The sequence below is a fragment of the Trachemys scripta genome, chromosome 18 (assembly GCF_013100865.1).
Source record: "Trachemys scripta elegans isolate TJP31775 chromosome 18, CAS_Tse_1.0, whole genome shotgun sequence".
NCBI classification, from domain to species: Eukaryota; Metazoa; Chordata; order Testudines; family Emydidae; genus Trachemys; species Trachemys scripta.
In genome coordinates this window covers 21,149,718-21,172,700 of record NC_048315.1, presented here as the reverse complement: position 1 = coordinate 21,172,700, position 22,983 = coordinate 21,149,718, and the positions used below count along the sequence as shown (strand labels likewise).

The 22,983-nt window shown below is 55.9% G+C and overlaps 1 protein-coding gene across 1 annotated transcript in view; it reads left to right on the top strand.

Moving 5' to 3' along the window:
- The first annotated feature begins 1,210 nt into the window (after positions 1-1,210).
- Positions 1,211-22,983, top strand: part of TMEM132E (transmembrane protein 132E) — a 222,155-nt gene continuing 200,382 nt past the window's right edge. Inside the window, exon 1 of the mRNA XM_034752778.1 lies at positions 1,211-1,985. Coding sequence (XP_034608669.1) covers positions 1,931-1,985 — 55 coding nt within the window. The 5' untranslated portion in view covers positions 1,211-1,930. The remainder of the gene's footprint in view (positions 1,986-22,983) is intronic.

Here is a 22,983-nt window from a genome sequence, read left to right as displayed (position 1 = left end):
ATTGCGGCCCAACAATACACAAAAATGAGGGTGGGTGTGACCAGCGCCATTAGACACAATGCTAGATCCTTGGGTTTGGCTGAGCTACGCTTTGCACAGGACCCGAGCAAGGAGGCAGAGATGGCGTCACGCCGACCCCTGACCCTGGGGGCCCAACCTAGGGGAGTCTTAGGGCAGCTCTAACGGTAGCCAGCTGCTCACAGTCCCTGGGGATTGTTTTGCCGATCCAGGATCATGGGGTCACCCAGCAAAGCCCTCCAGACTCCCCCTCTCATCTCCTACACCAGCAACCAGGGGCATCAAGCCAGCTCCAGCAGCCAGCCCTTTGCAAAGCGGCTAGAACCGGGCCCTAGCTGCCTATGTGGCCTGTGTAGCGCCTGGGCGGCCTGCAAACACGGGGGCCAGAGGCCAATCCCATAGGAAGAAACAAGGCACAAGCCAGAATGAGCCTGTACAATGAAGGCAAAGCCTTCCCGCGGGGTGGGGGGATCCCAGCTGTTCTACTCCACCCCTGGAGGGCGCGAGCGAGTGCACGGCGCGGGGAAGGCGCCGAGGGGCCCATGGACGGTCTGCAGCCTGCCCCCGCCTCTCCGTTGGGTGCTGCTGGAGTTGCAGCAGGGAGGACATGCCCCGCAGTGCTCCGGGGCCCGTGCACACAATGGCAGCTAACCCCCCTCCCCGAAGTGTGTGTGTGTGTGTGGGGGGTAAATGCCCTGCAGCGCCCGGGGCCCTGCACACGGTGCATCCTCCGCGCGGGCAGCAGCCCCGTGCCAGACCCCGGGGAGCGGGCGGCTCGCCTGCCTCGCGCCCCGGGCTTTGCAACGCAGCCCGGCGCGCGCCGGGGCTGGGATCGCAGCGCGGAGACCTGGAGACTGGGGGGGGAGAGGCGGCTCCGGGGAAACCACGTGATCGGGGAAACCTGGGGGGGGGGGGGGAGCGGGGAGATGCGCGGGGGGGGGGGTTGCTCTGCCGTTGAATCGCCTCGCAGGCTCCGGAGAGCGGCTCGTCCTCGCCGTGGAGCTGCCGGAGAGCGGATCCGGAGGTTGCAACTGCTGGGGGCCCCTCCCTGAGCCCCCCCTTTGCATTGGGGGAATCGCCCCCCCCGCATCGCCTGCACCGCACACACCAGCTGCCGCCAGCTTTGCACCGCCACCGCCGAGGCTCCGGCTCCGGCGCCCCGAGGGACGGACCCGCCCGGGGCGAGCTTTGGATTTTGCATCGCCGGGAAAGTTGGAGCGCGGCGGGCAGCGGGCGCATTGCGGGGCAGGGGGCTGCCGGGGGGCCCAGCGATCCCGCCCCCCCGCCCCTGCGGAGCCCGGCGCTGCCTCCCCGCACCGCGGCCGGGGGAGGCGCAGGAGGACCGAGGACCGGGCGGAGAGCGGGGCTTGCCCGGCTCGCTCCGCCGGAGGCTGCCGCCCGCCTCCCCAAACTTCGCCCCGGAACTTCGCCAGGCCGGATGGATCCATGAGCGGCGTCGGCTGCTTGCTCCTGGCCCTGGCCGCGGGCTCGGCTCGGCGAGCTCGGAGCCCGCCGGGGCGCACGGGCAGAGTTCGCGCCCTGGCACTGGAATAACCCCCCGGAGATTTCGCTGTTCCGGCCGTGGGGGCACCTAGCAGATCGGGGGTGGGGGGGATACACGTACCCGCACCTCTCGGACCCTCCTGCCTGTGGGGGTGGAGGTGTCCCCTTTGCTAAGTGGGTCCCGCTCCTCCTGCGGTAGGGCTTTGCACCCTTGGGTGCCCGGGGCTCAGGGCGCCCTGCGGGGGTGGGAGGGAGGCGCCGGGGGGTGGCGAGAGGAGCCCAGGGCAGTAGCCGCCCGTGGTGCCCCCTTCCCCCCTGAGCTGGGCGCCCCGGCTGGACCGCACGTGCCTGGATTTGTTTGTCCCCCACCGCGGGGGTGGATCCCGCACCTCGCACCGCACCGACCGCCATGGCCCCGGGACCCGCCGCCCTGCTCTGCTGCCTCGGCGCGCTGCTGGCCCACGGTAAGAGCTCGCCCGCGCGGGGTCGGCGGGGTGGGGGCTCTCCGTGCGCCCGGCACCCTCCCGGTTCGCCCAGTGCCAGGGAAAGGGGCTTCCTGCACCCCCTGTCCGCCCTCCCCCGAGCTCCGCTGTACCCTCTGTGCCTCCCTGCACCCCCCCGCCCTCCCTCCCCTGCAGCCCCCCTGAACCCCACTGTCCCTCCACTCCTCTGCTGCACCCCTCAATGCCTCCCTGCACCCCCTGATCTCCCTTCCTTCCAGCTCCCCGAACCCCACTGNCCCTGCACCCCCTTCCCTGCACCCCCTGATTTCCCTCCCTTCCAGCCCCCCTGAACCCCACTGCCCCTCCACTCCTCTGCTGCACCCCTCAGTGCCTCCTTGCACCCCCTTTCCTGCAGTTCCCCGCGCATCCTTCCTCCAGCCCCTCGAACCCCACTGCCCCTTTACTCCTCCGCTGCACCCCGCTGTGCCTCCTGCACCCCTTGACCTCCCTCCCTTCCAGCCCTCCGAGCCCCACTGCCCCTTTACTCCTCCGCTGCACCCCGCTGTGCCTCCCTGCACCCCCTACCTGTCCTCCCCTCCAGTCCCCGAACCCCACTGCCCCTTCCAATCCTCCGCCGTCCCCCGCGCTCCCCTGGTTAGGGGAAGGGGCTGTTTTCATTCCGCTCTGCCGCCGCCCCCAGCCTGTTGCCCCCATCCTTGCCCCTCGCTCCGCCTCGTCCCATCTCCTCCTGCCCCCCAGGGAAAGGGCAAGGATTAGAGTTGAGCCCGGACTTAATAAAATGACAGATTGCGCTTCTAATGTGGGGCTCCCAGGGCTGCACCGAGGTGGGGGGGGAGAGCGGGGGGGGTTTAAAAATATATATAAACTGTCCATGTCTCCCGCTTTCTTAATACAGCGATGGATTTAGGATAAAGATCAAAGTCTTTATCTGCTATTATCTCACAGCTTTATCCAACAGACCAATGCAATCAAATGCACAATTTTTGCAGCCAGGGCTGACCATGCCCGGGCTTGGGCTGGTAGCTAAGCGATGTTGCTCCCGGTTTGGGGTGGGTGTGTGTGTGTGTGTGTGTGTGTGTGTGTGACTGATCGTTGGCTTTTTTCTGTTTGTTTTTTTTTTGATACCTCGTGCCTCTAGATGTCTGTCCCCTCTCCCCCTCCTCCCCCTTTCTGCAGTCTTATGAAAAAACCTCTTAGTTGTTCACTTTCCCTGAGTTGCATTCAAATCGCTCCCTTAACCCTATAATTTATTGAAGCTGTGTGCATGACATGCTGTGAAATCATTTGCTGCCATTAGGGATTAGGGTACCTGCTGGTGTGGTGCCCTTTTGCTGAGCAAGGTAACAGGCAACAGAGGAGTGGCTGGCTGTGCTATTGCGAGGTGCTGAACACCCCCCCCCCCCGCCCCGGTTTAGTTTGGTTTGGTAAGGATGTGGTGGGTGCAGGCACTCCTGGTGCAAGAGCTGTTCTCCCTGCTGCGGTTTTGGGTGGGTGGAAGGGCTGGATTTATTTATTAGCGCTGTTATTATTAGCCTGGCTAATGCGGGGCCCCCAGGGCACAGCACCGTCTGGAGGACGCGTGCTCCGTGCCCACGCTTCCAGGGCACCCTGGATGGTCGCTGCCATGCTCATCTGGTCGCTCTTTGGCCATAATGGCCCCCCTCCCCACCCCCCCCGACTCGTGGAATGAAATTGTGCCCTGAGAGTCTTTTCCCGCTGTTTATGAACGGTGTCCCTGGAGCCCTGGCTCGCCGTGGTGCCCGCTGCTTGTGCCTGGCAAGCAGGGAAGGAGTCGGTGCTGACGAAACGGGGTTCAGAGGTGCCTTTGTGGTGCACTTGAGGCTCTAGGAGTTGTTGACTAATGGAAAAGGGACTTAAAAAAACCCAGCTTTAGTGGAAACACTCCCCCCCCCACTTCTCTGTTCCACTAGAAGGCAGGGATGCTGATTATAAATAAGCAGATTTTTCAACAACTTCTTTGAACCAAGTCAATTAGTAGGAATAAACAAAGGGACTAGATGCTTTAACTAGCTGTGCCGAGTGTTCTCGCCGTCCTTTCCCTACAGAGCTGTACAAATCCTTCATGTGCAGAACAAGGGTTTATCCTGGGTGCTGAGAGCAGTAACTTTATTTAGCATCCCTTAAGTGCCTTGAATGCTTTCCCCATTGTCTTCCAGACAAGTTGCTTGTAAGTTTTATTTCCCCGGCTGTGTTTTGCTTGGCTGAGTCTTGATCTTTAGGAACAACAGGTAACAGTGTTTGCAATCCACGTGATTGACAGCTGGCAGGCTTGTGAGTCGGGGAAGATATGGTCTGTTTTTTTTCCCCTACTGCTTTATCAGATTTGGGTGTCTGGATAATCATTTTTCCAAAAGGTGGTGAGGACAATCAGGTGTCACATTTGTTGGTGGTTGGACGGTAGCAATACAGGGAAACTCATTATAAAAGCGATGAATAATAAATTATTATGTAGGATTAAAAGGCTCCAAACGGAAGCGACATATTCCCTGTCTTTAGCCACGTTTCCAGTCAGCACGCTGTCTCTTTCCCTTGATTGCGAGCAGATGGTGAGTTAGAACCAATGACCCGAAAACCTGGGCAAAAACTTCAGCTGTGGGCAGGTAATAAGGAACGTGGACCCAACACATATTGGAGATGCTAATTAATGTCTGTGGCAGTGATTTGAAGATGGGGAAAGTGGTGTTGGGTAATTAATCTACCTTGAAATTTAAAGCTGGGATTGTGGTCTGATTTCGCATGCTCCTTCTTTAGTAAGATGTGTCTCGAAGAATAAGCTGTGGGTTTTGTTTGTTGTTACTGCATACAGAGAGAGCTTGAAAAAAACCCAAGCCAAATCCTCTGTTGGTGTAGATCGGTGCAGTGCCATTGAAATCAGTGGAGTTGTGCCAGTTTACGCCAGCAGAGAATTTGGCCTCCAGTCTGTAGCTCTGAGGAGCAGGCTGCTAAATGCACCGCAGTCATTAGATATGCATCTACTTGATATGCAGGAGAAGGGAAGGGGCCGTGTGGGAAAAAGGACTTCTTCCCCATCCCATTCAAGGTTGCATTGTGTCATGTTATGTGAGCACAGGTACCAGGCGCTGAGGATGGGCAAAAAGAACAGGAGTACTTGTGGCACCTTAGAGACTAACAAATTTATTAGAGCATAAGCTTTCGTGGGCTACAACCCACTTCTTCGGATGCATATCTCATATCTCATAGGGGTGAGCCCATGGAAATCAGTTGGAAAGTCCCCATTTGGCTTCGGCGTCAGACCCTTGTAGAGCACAGATTACCATGGATGTCACTGAGCGTCCCCTGCACTCCTTCCACAAGCAAATAAAGGTCAGGTCACAGCATCGCTTCTGAGCTTTAGGCGTTTATTGTTTGACAAAAGTTAATACCTACAGAAATCCCCGCTTCCCCCAAGTCCCTGGTGCAAGCGCTGGAGAACCAGAAAGTCCAACTGATTAGAAACAATGAGTGAAACCCCCGTTCCTCAGGCCAAACCCTGTGAAGTGCAAGGTAAACAAACAGCATCAAAGGTGAAAAACAACCTCAGTGTTTTTAAGGTCCACGGGGGTTCTTTGTAACTGAGGTCAGGAATTTCAGTGGCGAGTCTGTGTATATTTGGTGTCTCTTCATATGTGAGCAGCGTAATAATTAATAAGCTTTATCTGATCGATCTGTGTATCCGTCAGCACCTAACACTGCGGTATCGGAGCATCTCGACAATCAAAATGTGGGGCTTTCAGCCAACCTCCTTGCCCCCTAAAATGTCCCACAGTAAAAGCAGGAAGTTGGGAACATTAGAACCAGGCGATACCATTAAACCCTGACGTGCGAAGTGCGGGGCAGGTCCCACACGTAGGGGTTGAGGACATGGGATGGGATGCAGAGCGGAGCATCCCTGCTCGAGGGAGGGACGTGTGAGCACAGTGTCTCGGCCGGCAGTGATCAGGGGCCATGGTTGATCTGTATGGAGGGCGAAGTCTTTTGTAACCTCGCTAGGCAAGTCCTGGAATAGCCCTTGTTGCTGCTGTTGGGTGGGTGTCTGCACTGCACGGTGTGCACAGGCCCTGCATGCCCGGCAGCAGAGGAGGGTGTGTTGCTCTGATGCCGGGAAATCCAGTTGCCAGCATTGATAGGACATGGAAATCTTCACACTGCATCCCTAGAGCAATTGGTCTAGATGGGGGGCTAGCAGTAGATCAGATCCTAGCCCCCAGGGTTCAGCCTTGCCAAGCTGTCGGGAAAGCGCCCCAGCCTGGGTGCTAAGCCTACTTACCGTGCCGCGATGGTAAACGAGCTGGCCACGTTTTAAGAGCCTGTTAAAATTGCTCATCCCCGGTGTGCAGGCTGGGAGGATTTTCCAAGCCGCACGTGAGCCTTGGCCTGCCCCCGACTTTCATTACCAGACAGCATTGCGCCTCCTTCACCTGCCTGCAACCCGGCCTCTTTCCAAGGGGGTGCAGCAAACTCCCTGCGACCAGACATGCTGACAAACAGGTGCACTAAGCAAACCTATTTGTCCAGCAACGCCTCACTGGTAGAGCCTGCTCTGGGCCCCCAGGGTATGCGGAGACCCCCATCCACTTCACCAGACTGCGAATCGGGCCTTCCGTGACTTGCAACACGTCGGAAGCTGCCAGGGTCCGATCCTGCACCAGTGGGAGGGGCGCCATGCGCAGGATCGGGGCCCACCTGCGGTCTAGAGTGCTGAGTTTCCTTGTGAGTCGTTGCCCAGTCGTGCTCTGTCCTCTGATGGACAAATGAAGGTCTCAGCACCTGCACTGGCTTTTGGCTTCCGGCGAGCTGGGGAATGCAGGTGCCGAATGCTCGTAATTTATAAGCCCTTTCTCGCCAATTACTTGCATTTGCTGCCAAGGTCAGTTTGCGGCTAATCAGGGCCCTTCTCCTCTCTTCCTTTTTTAATTTAATGCCTTAGTAACAACTTGACACCCTTCCCCCCTCCCTACTCTGCAGCCTTTGAACAATTTGGCTTTGATAAGCAAATGGGCTGTTTTGAGACCGGCTTTCGCAAATGTCTTACCACAGAGCCAGCAGCCCTAGAGACCCTGGGTAAGATCAGCTCTTTGTGTCTCCATCCAGAACAAGGGTTTGGAGTGAGGCCATGTGGCTGCAAACCCCGGAGGTGCGGGAGTCGGAGGGGTAAAGCTGCCCAAACCATTTAAAGGAAGCTGAAAAGCCCAGGAAAGCCTTGTTCAATGGGGAGCTGTAGGAATCCTGGAAGGTGTCGTTGGCTTGGCAGGATTGGGGCCCGGCTCTAGGAGAACGTGGAGCCCAAAAGGGCACAGAGATGAGTTGTCTCAAAGGGGGCAGAACCCCCTGAACGTGTGATGAGATCATTGGTGAAGTGTGGGGTACTTAGCCACTATGGGGCAATCCCTGGCCTCTCCATTGACTAATACTGTGCACTGACACGGAAGGGAGCGTTGGACTGGGAGTGAGGACTCTTTTCCCATCTGCCAGTGACTCGCTGCGTGACCAGTCACTTGGCGGTCGCGTGCCTCCGTTTCCCCCTTTGTAATATCTACCCACCTCTGGAGACTGCCCGAGCTGAAAGGCGCAGGACGCAGACGAAGCATTCCTAGCGCCTGACCTGTAGCTAAACGCAGCCCAGGATTTCAGCTTCTGTTACTGCCGCTCGCCTGCCCTCAGGAGAGCAAGTAAATGATAAAACATTTAAGGTTGCAGCAGTCCTACGAAAGGTAACTAATTAGAGCAAAGTGATTCCAGCATAATACATACTCTGGCCCTGTTTGGCTCCCGTCTTGCTTGGCACTGCCGCTCCATTGTGTCTGGGGCCCTCTGGTGGAGGTTTTATTGGTGTTTCAGAGACTCTGTATTGATCAGAGCCCCGGCGTCAATCGATGGAGCCAGATACATGAAGGCTGCTTAGTGCCAGAGGGGGTGGGGTCTGCCATGGAGGGCACCCTTCATCCCCAGCAGTCTCCTCCTTCACTGGGGCCGTGGGCGGGAGCAAGGGAGAGGGTCCGGCTGGGGTGCGTTAAATGCTCCACCCTTTATTTCGTTATCTGTTAGCTTGGCGGGCAGAGGCTATCCAAGTATGGGAAGTCAACAGGTGGTGCAGCCTGATGGAGAGCAGGTGGGACTCTCCTCCTCCAGGAATGGGGGACGGGGAGGGTGGCTGTGACCCCTCGACACCTGGCTGTGCCCCCCCCTCGGGCTGTTGGAAGAGCAGCAGCTCCCCCAGGCTGAGGGCCCTTGCTCTGCCCCTGCTGCTCCGCCCCGTGCTCTGGCGGGGGTGGTGGCCGATCTCTTTGCTCTCCCCCTCAGTCGCACTGTGTGGGGAGGGTGTGGGCCCGGTGCCAGTGTGGGTTGGATGTCGTCCTAGCCCTGTGGGCACACAGGCAGCAGCAGGCCTGGCAGACCGTCCCAGGGTAGGTTTAAGACCATGCCACAAACTGGGGCATCCCCCTTGGCTGCCAGTTCTGGGGGCCTCGTAAACCAGCTCTGCTTGTCATGAGTTATCCACAGACTCCCATGCCTGGGGCCATCGTCCCAGCAAGCTGCTACTGGGCTGGGTGTGTGGGGAGGTGTTGGGTTTGATTCCCTATTTGCAACCCCAGGGCCTCATCAGAAGCCCCAGCGGTGCCGTTGGGCTTCGGCTCGGCCCCGTGGCTCCGGTCCTGGCTTTGATCTAGCAGGGTGCTGGCGTGGCCTGCGTGAAATAACCTAACCTGCTGGTTTTGCCAAGCGGGAGCATTGTAGAGCAGGGGCTGTCAGTGGCCACTGCTCTCCTCGAATGGAAACAGCCCCCATATTTCAACCCCCCCGCAGCTCGCCTTTAAGACATTACACGTCCCTCCTCCCTACTTCAGTTTCCTGCCTCCCGAGAGCATTTCGGAGCAGGGGAGCTGATTTAGAGCCTGGCCCGTTAGAAAAGGGGAGAGAGAATTGCATGGAGGTTGTTTGTAGGAGTCACTGGCTGGGAAAATGCACCTTTTCCTCTCCCAGATGCTACGAGCTGACGGTGCTGCTGACTGCACGGAGCAGCACCGTGAATTTTTAAGACCAGTAGATGGAGATATGCTATAAACTTGGTGGCTGGCTGCCGAAATCAGCTTGATTTTTTTTTTTTTATTTCTATATTGATACCATCCCAGGCAGCTAATCTTTAGGAGCTGACAGTTTAGCATTAGTTACAGCACAAGGCAGAAATCTCCTCTGCGCACATACAGCCTCCGCTCTGCTGAAAGTTTCCAACCCCGGAAAGCCAGACGGATCAAGGTTAGGTGGCTGCTGCCGGCGTGCCTAACCCAGCAGCGCTGCGGATGCTGCCTCTTTCCAGTAAAGGCATTTTCGTATACAGCTTGTTACGCACGAAGCGGTCAGAGGACATGTGCATCTATCATTAACCAAACAAAGCATCCATCACTTGACACCAGCTAACAGGCATTTGCAGTCGTGTTTCAGAAAGCAGCGTTGGAACCCTGCACCTTTAGCACTTCAGCTAAAGGAGCTACTCTGTTACCCGGTAGCAGTAATAGGCTTTTATCCTCTCATGTGGACCAGTCACTAGGCAGGGACAAAGACCGTGCCAGTGTGGCTTACACCGGCCCAGTTTGATTGCCTTTCTGGTGGCTCCAGTGGGTGCTGGATCAGAGCCAGCGACAGCACATCTGCGTGATGAATGCCCTTGGAAACCTACGCCCATGTGCTAGTTCCCATTGACCTCCAGAGGGCTGATCCATCCACGTGGGGCCAAACAGCCCTTGCCCCCCATTCCCTGATCCGTGCTGGAAGGAACTGCAGGGAGGGGAGACAGGTCTCAGCCGATGAGCAAACCCCTGAGACCTAGTGTTGGCAGTGCCAGGGGATGGGCAGGTTAGCCAGATGTGGGGCGGGGGCTAGGTTCAGTGGACCACGTGAGGCTTTTCAGGGCAGCCGCAGGAGGCCCGTCTAGATAAGGGAGGGCTGTGGCAGAAGGAGCGTGGGAAGGATTCTAGTGGGGATGGATTGGAAGGAGGTGGGGGAGGACACTGGGCTGGCCGGTAGTGGGGGGGCAGCCCCATACTTGAGTGAGAGGGGGTGACAGCAAGGGGAGTGGAAGACCTGGAGAACAAGAGGGAACAGGAGAGGAGAGGAGGGGGGGATACAGGTGGCGTCTGGGGAGCGTGGGGAGCCTAGAGACAGTAGTCACCTATCCCGATGGCCAACACACGGAGACGGGCCCGTTCGCTGGTGTTAAATGCTGGATCGATGCCAGTGAGGTGATTGGCGTGTTCTTGGGTGTGCGCCCCCCTCTGTGTGCGTGCACGGACCTCGTGCGTGTCCATGCGTGTGCGCGCTGTGGCTGGAGGGGGACGATGGGTCAGCCTCCCGCACCACAGCTCAGAGGCGGCCGGTACCGCTTGGAAGGTCCTGGGAGGCCCGGAGGAGGGAGCTGGGTTCTGTTTACAGGGGTGGGTGCTTCTGTGACAGTGCACCTGGGTTTGGTAGGGGAGGGCTCAGCTGATGAGAGAAGCTGGGGGTGTTGCATGCGGTGGGGGGGCTAGGGCCGCCTTGAGAAGACTGTCAGGGATTGTGCCATGTAGGAGGAGGTCCCCAGGCTGGCGCTCTCCCCAGTGAGTGTGTCCCTGCTCCACTCCTGACCCTACAGCCTCGAAAATCCCTCTGATCTCCTGAAGCTTGGGCCCAAATTGACCAGTGGCAGGTGCGCAATGGTGTGTGCGTCTCTGCAGGGATTGCCACGGCGGGAGCTGGGCCAGTTGCCAGGACATCACCGCCATGCCCTTGGCTGCAGGAAGATCGCTGCGCTCTGCAGGGCAGAGAGCTCTCGAGAACGCGCGAGGCCAGTGGAGGGGACCAGTTCCCTGCTCCCCTTTGGCGTAAATCAGGAGGGACCCCACCAAAACCAGGGGAGTGATGCTGGGGAGGGGCAGAGGGAAGCGTGTGCGAGATCAGTCATGTTCACCACGGAGAGCGAGGTCGCTGGGTAGGACACGCGTGGTCACTAAGCATTGACGGGCAGCCAGCGAGTGGTGCTCAGCACGGGGTTAGCTCCCCAATGGCAGCTCCTCTCTCCCTGGGGACGCTGAGACGAGAGCGGGTGGGATCGTACGTGGGGTGCACAGAGCACGGCTGGAGCGTGTTCTTGGCTTAGCTGCGCTGGTAGGGGGTGTGCAGGGGGTGTGCTGCAGCCAGAATCCACAGGAGGGATTGGAGCTGACTCAGCTAGAATTCCTAGTGATGGATTCTCGTCTGGTTTGTATCCCCTGCCCATCACCACTGTATCTGAGCGCCTGGCCTAGGCAGTGCATAACAGCACATCACCCTTGAGCGACGGGCACAGAGAATTTACCCGCTTTTGGCACCCAGCGACTTGCACTCCGCCCCATCTTTATGCACCCCACGCTGCAGTCGGCCTCTGTAGCTATAGGAATTGCTTCGTCCACCACTGAAATGCAGCTGCCTCTGGAGTGGAGCGTGGCAGCTATGTCACAGCGCACAGCAACGCTTATGGGGGAGTTTAGGGCAGGCAGTGTAGGAGAAGCCCATTGGAGCGGCTAGGGGGCATTTAAGGAAGGGCAGATTTAATCAGCTGGGTTGGAATTTGGCCAGGACATGGGAGTTGGCCCCCTAACTTGTGCAGAGAGCCCCTGGCGTTCCACGCAGCTCAGCTGGGGACTGGAGTGAACAAAGCTCCCTGCCCACCCCATGTTAAATGGCAAGGCTGACAGGCGGCCGACCCTGCCCTAATCCAACCCTATGGCCACGGAGGATCTGATTAGCCCTAAGGCGCCCCCTCCATTCGGGGCTGGGGAATGGGGGGGGGGCTAGTGATGACAGTCCAGCAAACGTGCAAGCCAGTTCCTGCTGGTTCTCACCAGCCCGTCCCTTGTGAGGAGCCAGTTACCTTGGCCCGGGTGGGTTTGACTCAGGGGCGGGTAGTGCCCCCAGCACGGTTGGCGGGTGACCCCGCTGCGTGTGGGATGCTGGCTCTGTGACTCTGCCCTCGTGGGCCTGTTGAGTCGGCCGGCAGGGCCGGTGGGGGCAGGGGCGCGCCGTCTCTGCCCACTGCAGGGGGCATTTAAAGCCAGTGCTGCAGTCAGAACCGATTGCAGAAGTGGGCTGATAAAGTTTGCGGATGATACAAAGGTGGGAGGCGTTGTAAATTCGGAGGAGGATAGGGATATCCTGCAGGGAGACTTGAATGAGCTTGTGAATTGGAGTATCAGAAATAGGATGAAATTTAATAGTAAAAAGTGTAAGGTGATGCATTTGGGGATGACTAATAAAAATTTTAGTTACAAGATGGGGACGCATTGGTTAGAAGTAACGGAAGAGGAGAAGGACCTAGGGGTCCTCGTAGACCGCAGGATGACTATGAGTCGACAATGCGACGTGGCGGTGAAAAAAGCCAATGCTGTCTTGGGATGCATTAGGCGAGGTATATCTAGTAGGGATAAGGAGGTCCTGCTTCCGTTGTACAAGGCGCTGGTGAGACCTCATTTGGAGTACTGTGTGCAGTTCTGGTCTCCCATGTTTAAAAAAGATGAACTCAAACTGGAACGGGTGCAGAGAAGGGCCACTAGGATGATCAGAGGAATGGAAAACCTGTCGTATGAAAAGAGACTAGAGGAGCTTGGGTTGTTTAGTCTGACAAAGCGAAGGCTGAGGGGGGATATGATTGCTATCTTTAAATATATTAGAGGGATTAATACGAGGGAGGGAGAAGAATTATTCCAGCTCAGTACTAATGTGGATACGAGAACGAATGGATATAAACTGGCCGTGGGGAAGTTCAGGCTTGAAATTAGACGAAGGTTTCTGACCATCAGAGGGGTGAAATATTGGAACGGCCTTCCGAGGGAAACGGTGGGGGCGATGGACCTGTCTGGTTTTAAGATTAAGTTAGATAAATTTATGGAGGGAATGGTTTAATGGTAAAACATAGTAGTCAAGGAAAACCAAGCAATGGTAGGCAAATTGTATAATGGCTGACAGGGGTCAGGCTGGAGACTCTTGCCTATATGCTCGGGGTCTTACTGATCGCCATATTTGGGGTCGGGAAGGAATTTTCCTCCAGGGCAGATTGGCTGAGCCTCTGGAGGTTTTTCGCCTTCCTCCGCAGCATGGGGCAGGGATCTCTAGCAGGAGGGTTTCTGCCGATTGAAGTCACCTAAAACAGGATTGGGGACTTCAACAGCAGAGTCCAGGGAAGGGGTAGGGACGGTTTTATGGCCTGCAGTATGCAGGGGGTCAGACCAGATGATCATAATGGTCCCTTCTGACCTTAAAGTCTATGAGTCTATGAGTCAGGGTTTGTCAGGATGTGGCAGTGGGAAGGAGCAGGGTCACAGCCCCACTCCCTCTGGGCTGGCTTGATGCAGCTGGTGACACACACAACTCCCCTCGTGGCACTCACAGGGGAGGGCAGGGTGGCGCTGGCATTGGGGACTCTCCCTGACTCCCCGGCACCCATGGGGGGAGGGTCACAATGTCAACAGCAAACACCATCTAGCTATTTATTAGGTGTATTACGGTAACACCCCTAATAGCCGCAGTCATCTACCAGCACCTCGCTGTACTGGGCGTGGTACCTTGTTTATTAGGTGTATTACGGTAGCCCGTAACATCACTAATCGTGGACCAGCACGACATTGTGCTAGGCACTGTACTTTCTTTATTAGGTGTATTACGGTAGCACCTAACAGCTGCAGTCAGGGCCCAGCACCCCATTCTGCGAGAACCCAGAACAAAGAGTCCCCGCCCCAGAGACCTTACAGCCCCCCTACCCCCCCTCCTGAGCCTGATTCTCCTCTGAACGCCACCATTGCTCCATCGGCCCTTGTGAAGCTGCTCCTGCTTTGCGCCAGATCACAGGGCGAGGGATGGGCCCCCCCATTGCCCTAGCGGGGGGGCTGGCGGCTGCGCAGCCCCCGTGCCGCCCAGGGCTGTTCCCGTTTGCCGGCGCCCGTCGTCGGAGCGACTCGGTGCAGAGAGCCCTGCCGGCGGAATGGTTTCATTAGCCGGGGAAACGGGCTGTGAAAGGGACGTGCTTTCCAATCCCGACATTTCAAACAAACGGAGGGTTTTAATAGGAGATTAATGATCCCCTCCCAAGCGCGGCTGTATTACCTTCTTAATGTTCAAATTGAAAAAACAAACCCAGAGCGCCGCTGCTCCCCGGGCTACTAATTAATAACGGTAACGAAGCTGTTCTGCTAAGGGCTGGGAGGACTTTGGGCTTCCCCCCCTCCTGTGTCTGTTACCCCACCTGTGGCACACGTGGGATAAGCCCGACAGCCAACGAGAGTTGAGAATGTCAATGTATGCGTGCAAAGCGCTCGGAGGCCTTGAATGAAAGCGGTAATGCAGGTGCGAAGTCCTAGGATGCGTTAATTCCTGGGCATGGACTTTCAGTGCTTTCCCGAATCAAGTGGGTGTTCTTATTCTCAAGTTACAGATGGGGAAACTGAGGCACAGAGGGGTTCTCATAGTCATCCAGCAGGTCAGTAGCAGAGCAGGGATTAGACGCTCAGTCTCAGCCCATCCCGGTGTACTGGCCCATATTCCCTTTGCACCTCCTCCCTTTACTTGTATATTTGGGAGTGGGAATGTGACAGTTGGTTTCACTTGGACAGCATTGGGCTGGCTCTGTGCTGGCACTTACCCTGAGGAGGGGCGGGGAAAGGGATCCATGTGTGGTGAATGGGTCAGGAGGGGATCCACACAGTAGCGAATGGGGAGAGAGGGAGGTCCAGATGCTGGCGAATGGGAGGAGAGAACTGAGTCTCTATTAACATAACATGGGATAAGAGGGAAGGTGCTCTCATGGACTGGCAACTGGTTAAAAGATAGGAAACAAAGGGTAGGAATAAATGGTCAGTTTTCAGAATGGAGAGAGGTAAATACTGGTGTTCCCCAGGGGTCTGTACTGGGCCCAGTCCTATTCAACACATTCATAAATGATCTGGAAAAAGAGGTAAACAGTGAGGTGGCAAAATTTGCAGACGACACAAAATTACAAGGACTGTCAATTAATCGCCGTTAACTCAAGCGATTAACACAGAACAAATTAACTAAATTAAAAAATAGTCACAATTTAATCACAATTTTAATTGCACTGTTAAACAATAATAGAAACCAATTTAAATGTATTATAAATATTTTTGGATGGTTTTCTACATTTTCAAATATTGATTTCGATTACAACACAGAATACAAAGTGTACACTGCTCACTTTATATTTATTTCTTATTACAAATATTTGCACTGTGAAAAAGATAAACAAAAGAAATAGTATTTTTCAATTCACCTCATACAAGTACTGTAGTGCAATCTTTATCGTGAAAGTGCAACCTAAGAAATGTAGAATATTTTTTACAGAACTGCATTAAAAAACAAAACAATGTAACACTTTAGAGCCTGCAAGTCCACTCAGTCCTACTTCTTGTTCAGCCAATCGCTCAGACAAACAAGTTTGCTTACCTTTACGGGAGATAATGCTGCTCACTTCTTATGTATAAAGTCACCTGAAAGTGAGAACAGGCACTGTTGTAGTTGGCATTGCAAGGTATTTACATGCTAGATATGCTAAACGTTTGCATGCCCCTTCATGCTTCGACCACCATTCCAGAGGGCATGCTTTCATGATGAATTTAAATTGGTATTCTGTTATCGTTTAGCCATGCAATTAATCACGACTATTTTTTAAATTTAATTGTGATTATTCTTTTTAGTCATTTGACACCCCAAAAAATGACTCAAGATAGTTAAGTCCAAAGCTGACTGTGAAGAGTTACAAAGGGATCTCATCCAACTAGGCGACAAAATGGCAAATTAAATTCAGTGTTGATAAGTGCAAAGTAATGCACATTGAAAAACACAATCCCAACTATACATATAAAGTGCTGGGGTCTAAGGTAGGTGTTACCACTCAAGAGAGAGATCTTGGAGTCATTGTGGAGAGTTCTCTGAAAACATCCGCTCAACGTGCAGCGGCAGTCAAAAAAGCGAACAGAATGTTGGGAATCATTAAGAAAGGGATAGATAATAGGACAGAAAAGATCATCGTGCCGCTATATAAATCCATGGTACGCCCACACCTTCAATACTGTGGGTAGTTCTGGTTGCCCCATCTCAAAAAAGATATAATTATAAACTGGAAAAGGTACTGAGAAGGGCAACAAAAATGATTAGGGGTCTGGAACAGCTTCCGAATGAGGAGAGATTAAAAAGACCGGGACTGTTCAGCTTGGAAAAGAGACGACTGAGGGGATCTGGCAGAGGTTTATAAAATCACGAATAGTGCAGAGGAAGTGAGTAAGGAAGTGTTATTTACCCCTTCACATAACAGGAACTCTAGGGGTCACCCAATGGAATGAACAGGCAGCAGGTTTAAAACAAACAAGAGGAAGTATTTCTTCACCCAACACACAGACAACCTGTGGAACTCCTTGCAGGGGACGTTGTGAAGGCCAAGACTATAAGGGGGTTCAAAAAAGAAGTAGAAAAGTTCCTGGAGGACCGGTCTATCGATGGCTATTAGCCAAATGGTCAGAGATGCAACCTCATGCTCTGGGTGTCCATAGACCTCTCTGACTGCCAGAAGTTTGGCTTGGACGACGGGGGGTGGATCACTAATTAAATGGCCCTGTTCTGTTCGTTCCCTTTGAAGCACCTGGCACTGGCCACTGTCGGTAGACAGGACCCTGGGCTAGGTGGCCCTTTGGTCTGACCCAGCCTGGCCGTTCTTATGGAACACGGTCCCCCGCCAGCCTGCAGGACCCCATTAGCAATGAGGCTGGCAGTGCCGGGGTGGGGGAAGCGCTCTCCAGGATGGAGGAGTGAGGCAGGTTCCCCTGCAGCGGCACAGCGCTCTGCTTTCCAGCCCACACCTTCTTGGGCAGACCCGGCTCTTTAGGACGGCACAGCACGCGGTTTATTTTTGTCCGGGCGGCGCAGCCGGCCCCACGGTGAAACGTGCCGTTAAGCAGGAGGGAGCAGTGCGGGGTGTGGGGGACGCCGGTGGGAGCCGCATCGCGTCGTTCGGCCGGGACATGGGGATTGCGGCGGCAAAGCATGTGGCTTTTGGGGTGCTGGGGCCTTCTGCTTCTTTCCCACATTCACTATGAAGGTGCTTGTACACGTCCAACGGACGAGCGGGTCGCACTCGCCGGGGTGGCTACTGAGCAGGTGGGGGGGCGAGTCAGACTGTGATATGCTCACGTTCCATCCTGGCCTCCAGCAGCCTGGTCCGGGTTCTAGGCCCCTCTCGGGCAGCAAGGGCCAGTCGTGACAATGCAAGAACTAGGCTCGAGTTCCCGAACAAGCCAAGGTGGGTTTCTCACTCAGAGCACCGCAGAGAAAAGCTCGGGCCCTCCTCGCTCCCTGCAGCGTGGAGTTCCTCCGTCCCAGCCCGTTTGAACCCCGCCGAGGCCTGGGTGCATGCGCTCTCCATAGGCCGTGCAGCGTCGGCCGGCGTGTTCCAGGCATGGAGCTACGAGTGTGGATTCATGGCCCCCCGGGAGGTGCCGATTCCCCTCTAAGTGCACTCGCGTTGGTCTAGGGATCCAATAGGCGCCCGCCTGAGCCAGCCTTGGCTGTGTGGGAGCTGTGCGTGGGGAGCTGCAGATAGACCCAAACCTTGTGGCCTACATGAAATCCCCTGCCAGCGGTAGAGCCGACTCCCGGGCCCCTTTTTCTATTACTGTGCTGCCCACAGCAGGATTTCAGGGGGCGTTGGCTCTTGGCCGATGAGGCCGTGTACGTCCCAAACATGGCGCTGGAGCTGAGCAGCCGTGTACAGGAGATGCCAGCCGGGCGCTAACTAGAACTCCAAAGCCCAGGATGACTTTGGTGTGGTCTCACAGCCGGCGCACGCCAACTCGCTGGTGTGAGCAGACAGCGCTCCCGTCCTTTACCCAGCCACTGAGACGCTCACGGGACGGACAGAGGCAGGTTGGGTTTTGTCATTAACGGGACAGGCATCCTCTTTCCATGTCCCTGTGCTGGTCTCTGCTCTCTGGCAGGGGATAGGCGCTCACTACCTGCGCCCTGCCAGTGCCCGCTGCAGCGCGGCGTCTTGTCGCTTCCCATGTCCCTTTGCACTTGCAGCAGCTGAGTGCACCCATGAATCACTCCCGACAGGACAGGGGGGCGCTTGGCCCGCAGAGAGCCGGCCGTACCTACCAGACAGCTGGGGGTGCAAACGTGACGGGGGCCGGCCTGGGAATGGCATTGTCTGGGTCCAGCAGGGCGATGGGCTCCTCCGATGCTGTTACCGAACGGCCGGGCAGAAGGCCTGTTGGCACCGCATGGGTCAGCGCTTGCTCGTGGGCGGCAGGTGGCACGGCGGGATTGGACCGCTCGTGCTGACATGACTCCGTGGGCTGCAGGGGAGTTACCCCTGGTTCTCCCCAGCGCCAGGCAGGCCCGTTCACTTTAACACGTGTTGTGTTACCAGGCAAGAGACAGGCCCTGCCCTGCAGAGCTCGCAGTGTAGGCAGGCCAGCTGGCCCCACTGTGGGAGGGGAAAGGAGTCTCCCTGATCTTAGGTCGGCCGGGGAGGAAGGCTGTCCTTCACCATCACCTCCTGCTGGTGCCTCAGCACAAGCTTCCCTCAAACCCGACCGTCCTGTTCCCGTCAGCCCCTGGGAGAGCGCAGCCAGGAAATGGCGTGAGCAGCCCAGGGCTTAGAGCCCCTCCTCTCGCTTGGCTCCCCTTCCTGTTCCAGCAGAGTGGGGGGCAGACGAAGGGGCAGCTCTGCTCACGACAGAGCACCAGCAAGGCCAGGGAGGCAGAGCCTGTATCCTGCTGCGATTGGCTGGGCAGGCGGGTAGGTAGCGGGGTAGATCATACAATGGGTGGATTGGGAGCGTGCAATAGATGGATAGATAAGAGTTGGACGGATGGATGGATGGATCGATGGGTGGGTGCGTGGATGGATAGATAGATAGAGGAGAATAGGATGGATAGACAGAGGGACGAGCGCATTTTCTCTTACCACTTGCTCTCAGGCAGCGACTGTGACGGCCCTCCCCATGTCTGCAAACAGCTGTTCTCAGCCCTTGGGATCGGGGTGGCTGGCCCAGGGGTCACGCAGATCCAGGGGGTGGGGCGGAGAGGAAATCCCACCAGAACCACCGGCGGCAACGTGTCTCTGTCCTTGCTTCCCTTCCCCCCGCCTTTGTGCGCGGGGCTGATTATGAAAGGGAAGCACCGGGGAGTTGCTGTTCCATTCAGCCGGCCACCGGTTCTGCCCCTGGGGTGACACAGCCCAAAGGAATAAACACTGGACAGATCCCGCAGATGGCCCTTCTCCTGCAGCGGCCGCCCAGGGAGGGAGAGAAAATAACCAGCCTGCGCTGGGTCCGTCTCTCGCTCACTAGCTGCCGAGCTCCGGCTCCGTTAAAGTCTGTGGAATTGGTGCCCACCCATGGCCTGGCTCCCGGGATCTCCCCACACCACTCTCCGTCTCCTGCAGCCAGGAACGCACGGTCTCCATCGCAGGAGCCACGCTTGGGACAGTCCCCTGGCAATCCCGCCCCGTGGGCCACGCATCCCGGTGCCAGCTCCGTGGAGGACATGGGTCTGGTGCAGCCTCCAGCTGCAGGGCCTGCTCCATTGGCTCGCATGGTGGGGCCTGCTGTTCCCCGGGGGGCGTATTTGGCAGCAGGGACCAGATCCCAGCAGGTGGAAACGGGCGCAGCTCCATTTAGGTCTGGTGGTTTATGCTCCCTGGGATCTCGCCCCTCGGAAGCCGGGGAGGTGGCAGAGGGGGAGAAAATGCAGAGGAGAGGGCGAAGGCCGGAGCCTTAGGGGATGTCAACGGCGAGGGGGGGAGATGGCGTGGCCAGCGAGGCAGGGAGCATGTGAGAAACAGAGCCCCCCCTCCCCCCCCGGCTTTCACTGTGTCTGCCAGGGCCACGGCTCTGCCACTGCTCCCCGTTCCTTAGGCACCGCTCTGGAGGGGAGAACGTCCAGCCCCACCTGTGGGTACTGCTGATCCCTAGGAAATCCGGGGTGAATGACGCCCCGCTCTGTTAAGCCAAAGGCAGAACTCCTGTTGACTTGAGGGGAGCCAGGGATTGCCCCCGGGGGCGGCATTGCCGCCACGTTGGTTTTCCTGCATTCATGTACGGCGCCGCTGGTGTTTCCGGGTACAGCAGTGAGCACTGCCCCGCTCACACGCCGCGTGGAGCCCTGCCGAAGGCGGGTACCAGGGGGGCGGCGCCATCCCTGGCTTTTGGCATGTGCTACGCCCGGGGCAGTGGAGACTTTGCCTGTTTCAGGCCTCAGGGCGTTGGTTCAGAGCCGGTGCATACGGGTGCTGGGCAGGGAAGTCGCAGGAACCTTTTCGGAAATGTGGCCTTGAGAGCGGGACAGGAGCCCCCCGTGTTTCCTGGGGCAAGGGTGCGAGTACCAGCCCAGCCCTGGGGGGGCAGAGGAGGGCGAATCTTTGCTGGGCAGACTTAGCCCACTACAGAGTGGCCGCGCTGCCTGTGGGGGCGTTTTCCCTGCGCTGCGACGGCTGGTCCTGGTACAGCAGGGGTAACCCGGACTCTCCCCGGCCTCCCTCAGGGGCCGCTCGGCTAGCCAAAGAGCTTCCTGTCCATAAGGCTCAGAGCCCGCCCCCGCCGCTTCTGTTAACCCCCGTGGCTCAGCCGGCAGCTTGGCAGTGCCAGGGAGAGGCCTCCTCAGGCTGCCATCTCTGCCGTTCCCCTTTGTGTGAGAGCGGCAGAAATTCCTGACTGCTGCCATCCCGGTGCCGTGCATTGCAGAGTGATTCTCAGCCAGGTGTGGGGGACAGGGCTGGGTTGGAGCGATTGCTCTGCTGTCCCGCCTGGGGTACCAGTAAGGAAGTGCCTTTCGTCTCTTACACTCCACCCCCATGCTCTTTTTAATTTGCCTGGGCTGTTATCCTGGACGCAGGAAAACCCTGCCTCTCTCTGCTCTGCCAAGCCAGCTGTGAGAAGGCCGGGCGGGGAAGCATTTAAGGGAAGGAGAAGATCACAGGAATGAGAAGCAGTGTGTTCGAAATACGCCAGGCGATGATTTTGTCCCGAGAGCCTTGAATCCTAATGCAGGTTTAAACTCTCGGCTGAATTGTTGCTTGCCACTGAGTTCATTTTTGCATCCTAGCAACAAGTAGGCCCTTTTAAAGATAAAGTGCACATCAGAGCAGTGGGTTTGTTCCCTATGAATTTAAAGATGCGTTAGGCTCCTTGATTTCCTCGGCAGGAACAGTGTTCTCATGAGTGTGTGCGCGCATTCCCCTCCCTGACAAGCATGCAAAGCTGATCTGTCCACGGCCGAGTTCTCAGAACAGTAATGTTCTTCTCTCTCTATTGAGCCCTGATGTATTAGAAGGTAAAACTCCTGTGAAAGGAGCGCTAGTAATGTTCAAAGCCGGCCGGCAGTGCAGGTACTGCCACCAGGCTGCACGGTGATTCATCTCAGAGACATCTCATTAATTTAGCAAATACTGCCTGAAAGGAAGAGAGCGCCGGCCACCCAAACTGTTCACACAAATAAAATCCATATCAGACGCCGCTCACCTTTCCGAGGCGGCTTTGCCTTCCCCTCCCCTCTCCTCTGAAATGTGCGTGGATATAGGTGAGTAAGCAAAGGTGCACTCACACACAAACACACAGTGACACATCTATAATCATACAGTGCATCACTCTGTTCCTAGGATCTCAACAAAGTTCACCTCCGCTCATTAAAGGTGACATGCTAAACAATTGGGTTTGAGGTCTTATTTTTTTCTTCTTTATGGTGGATAATTGTTTTTTTTAATTGTTTCTTTCTTGTTTTTCACTTTAGACATACCCAGGCTTAGCTTCCCTGTTTCTCCTGGTGGGCTCCAGAGGGAGTTTTCTAATCCCTCAAACCAAAGGAGCATGACCACTGAATATTTAGCAAAGAGAGCTTTTCTCCCTACTGTGTGTTCGGCATTTGAGTGAAATGGGTGCCAACCAGAACAACCGACCTCCTCCCCATGCACCTGTTTCAAGCAGCCTGACCAAAACCCCCTTCCTTCCTCCCTTGATCACTCAGGTTTCATATCCTTGGTACTTGTGAGAAAGCTGTGCAAATCTGTGATCACATTGAGTGTACTGTGCACGTCTTAGTATACTTCTCTGTCACCCTGTTTGGACTGTAAGTTCTCTGGGGCACAGACTGTGGGTGATAGTTTTGCTTCTCTGGCACAGTAGGACGCTATAACAAGAGACAGGTTTCAGTGTGGTAGCCATGTTAGTCTGTATCAGCAAAAACAACGAGGAGTCCTTGTGGCACCTTAGAGATTAACAAATATATTTGGGCATAAGCTTTCGTGGGCTAGAACCCACTTCATCAGATGACTTCATTAGACTGACCTCCCACTTGGTAAGACAACTCCCATCTTTTCATGTGCTGTGTATATACCTGTTAGTCTCTAAGGTGCCACTAAGGACCATCCCAAACCGCCCCACCATCCGCTCCAATGCAAGGCATTTCTTTACAGCGCCTTCTCTGATATACACACACAGCAACGTGTGTGTGTGTGTATTATTAAAAAGCCCTCTTGATCGGGCACACTTCTCACCCTTGGGAGAGGACAAGGGAACAAATACGTGATGGGTGTTAGTCATGTAGCGTAATGCACCACTGGAAGGTGCTGTGATACTGTGGTGGTGAACGTGATATAATGACCTGCACAGAACAGAATAGCACGGGAGTGACACTTGAGGTATGTCTGTACAGCCCCAGCAAAAGTAGGGCCCAGCTGATAATGGTCTTTCAGCACTACCACGAGAGAAACGTTAAATAATAATAAACCGACCTCGTCAACCCAGTAGTTCTGTCATCACCCATACAGCCAGCCACGAAAAAAAAGGGTGGACAAGATCTGCATTTCTAATGTAAAAGCAAATCAAACCCCACAGGGCTTTAACAACAACTACCCTTTATTCATCAGAAAGAAGCCAAAAGGAACGTGCCCTGTATTTGGTTCCGAGCA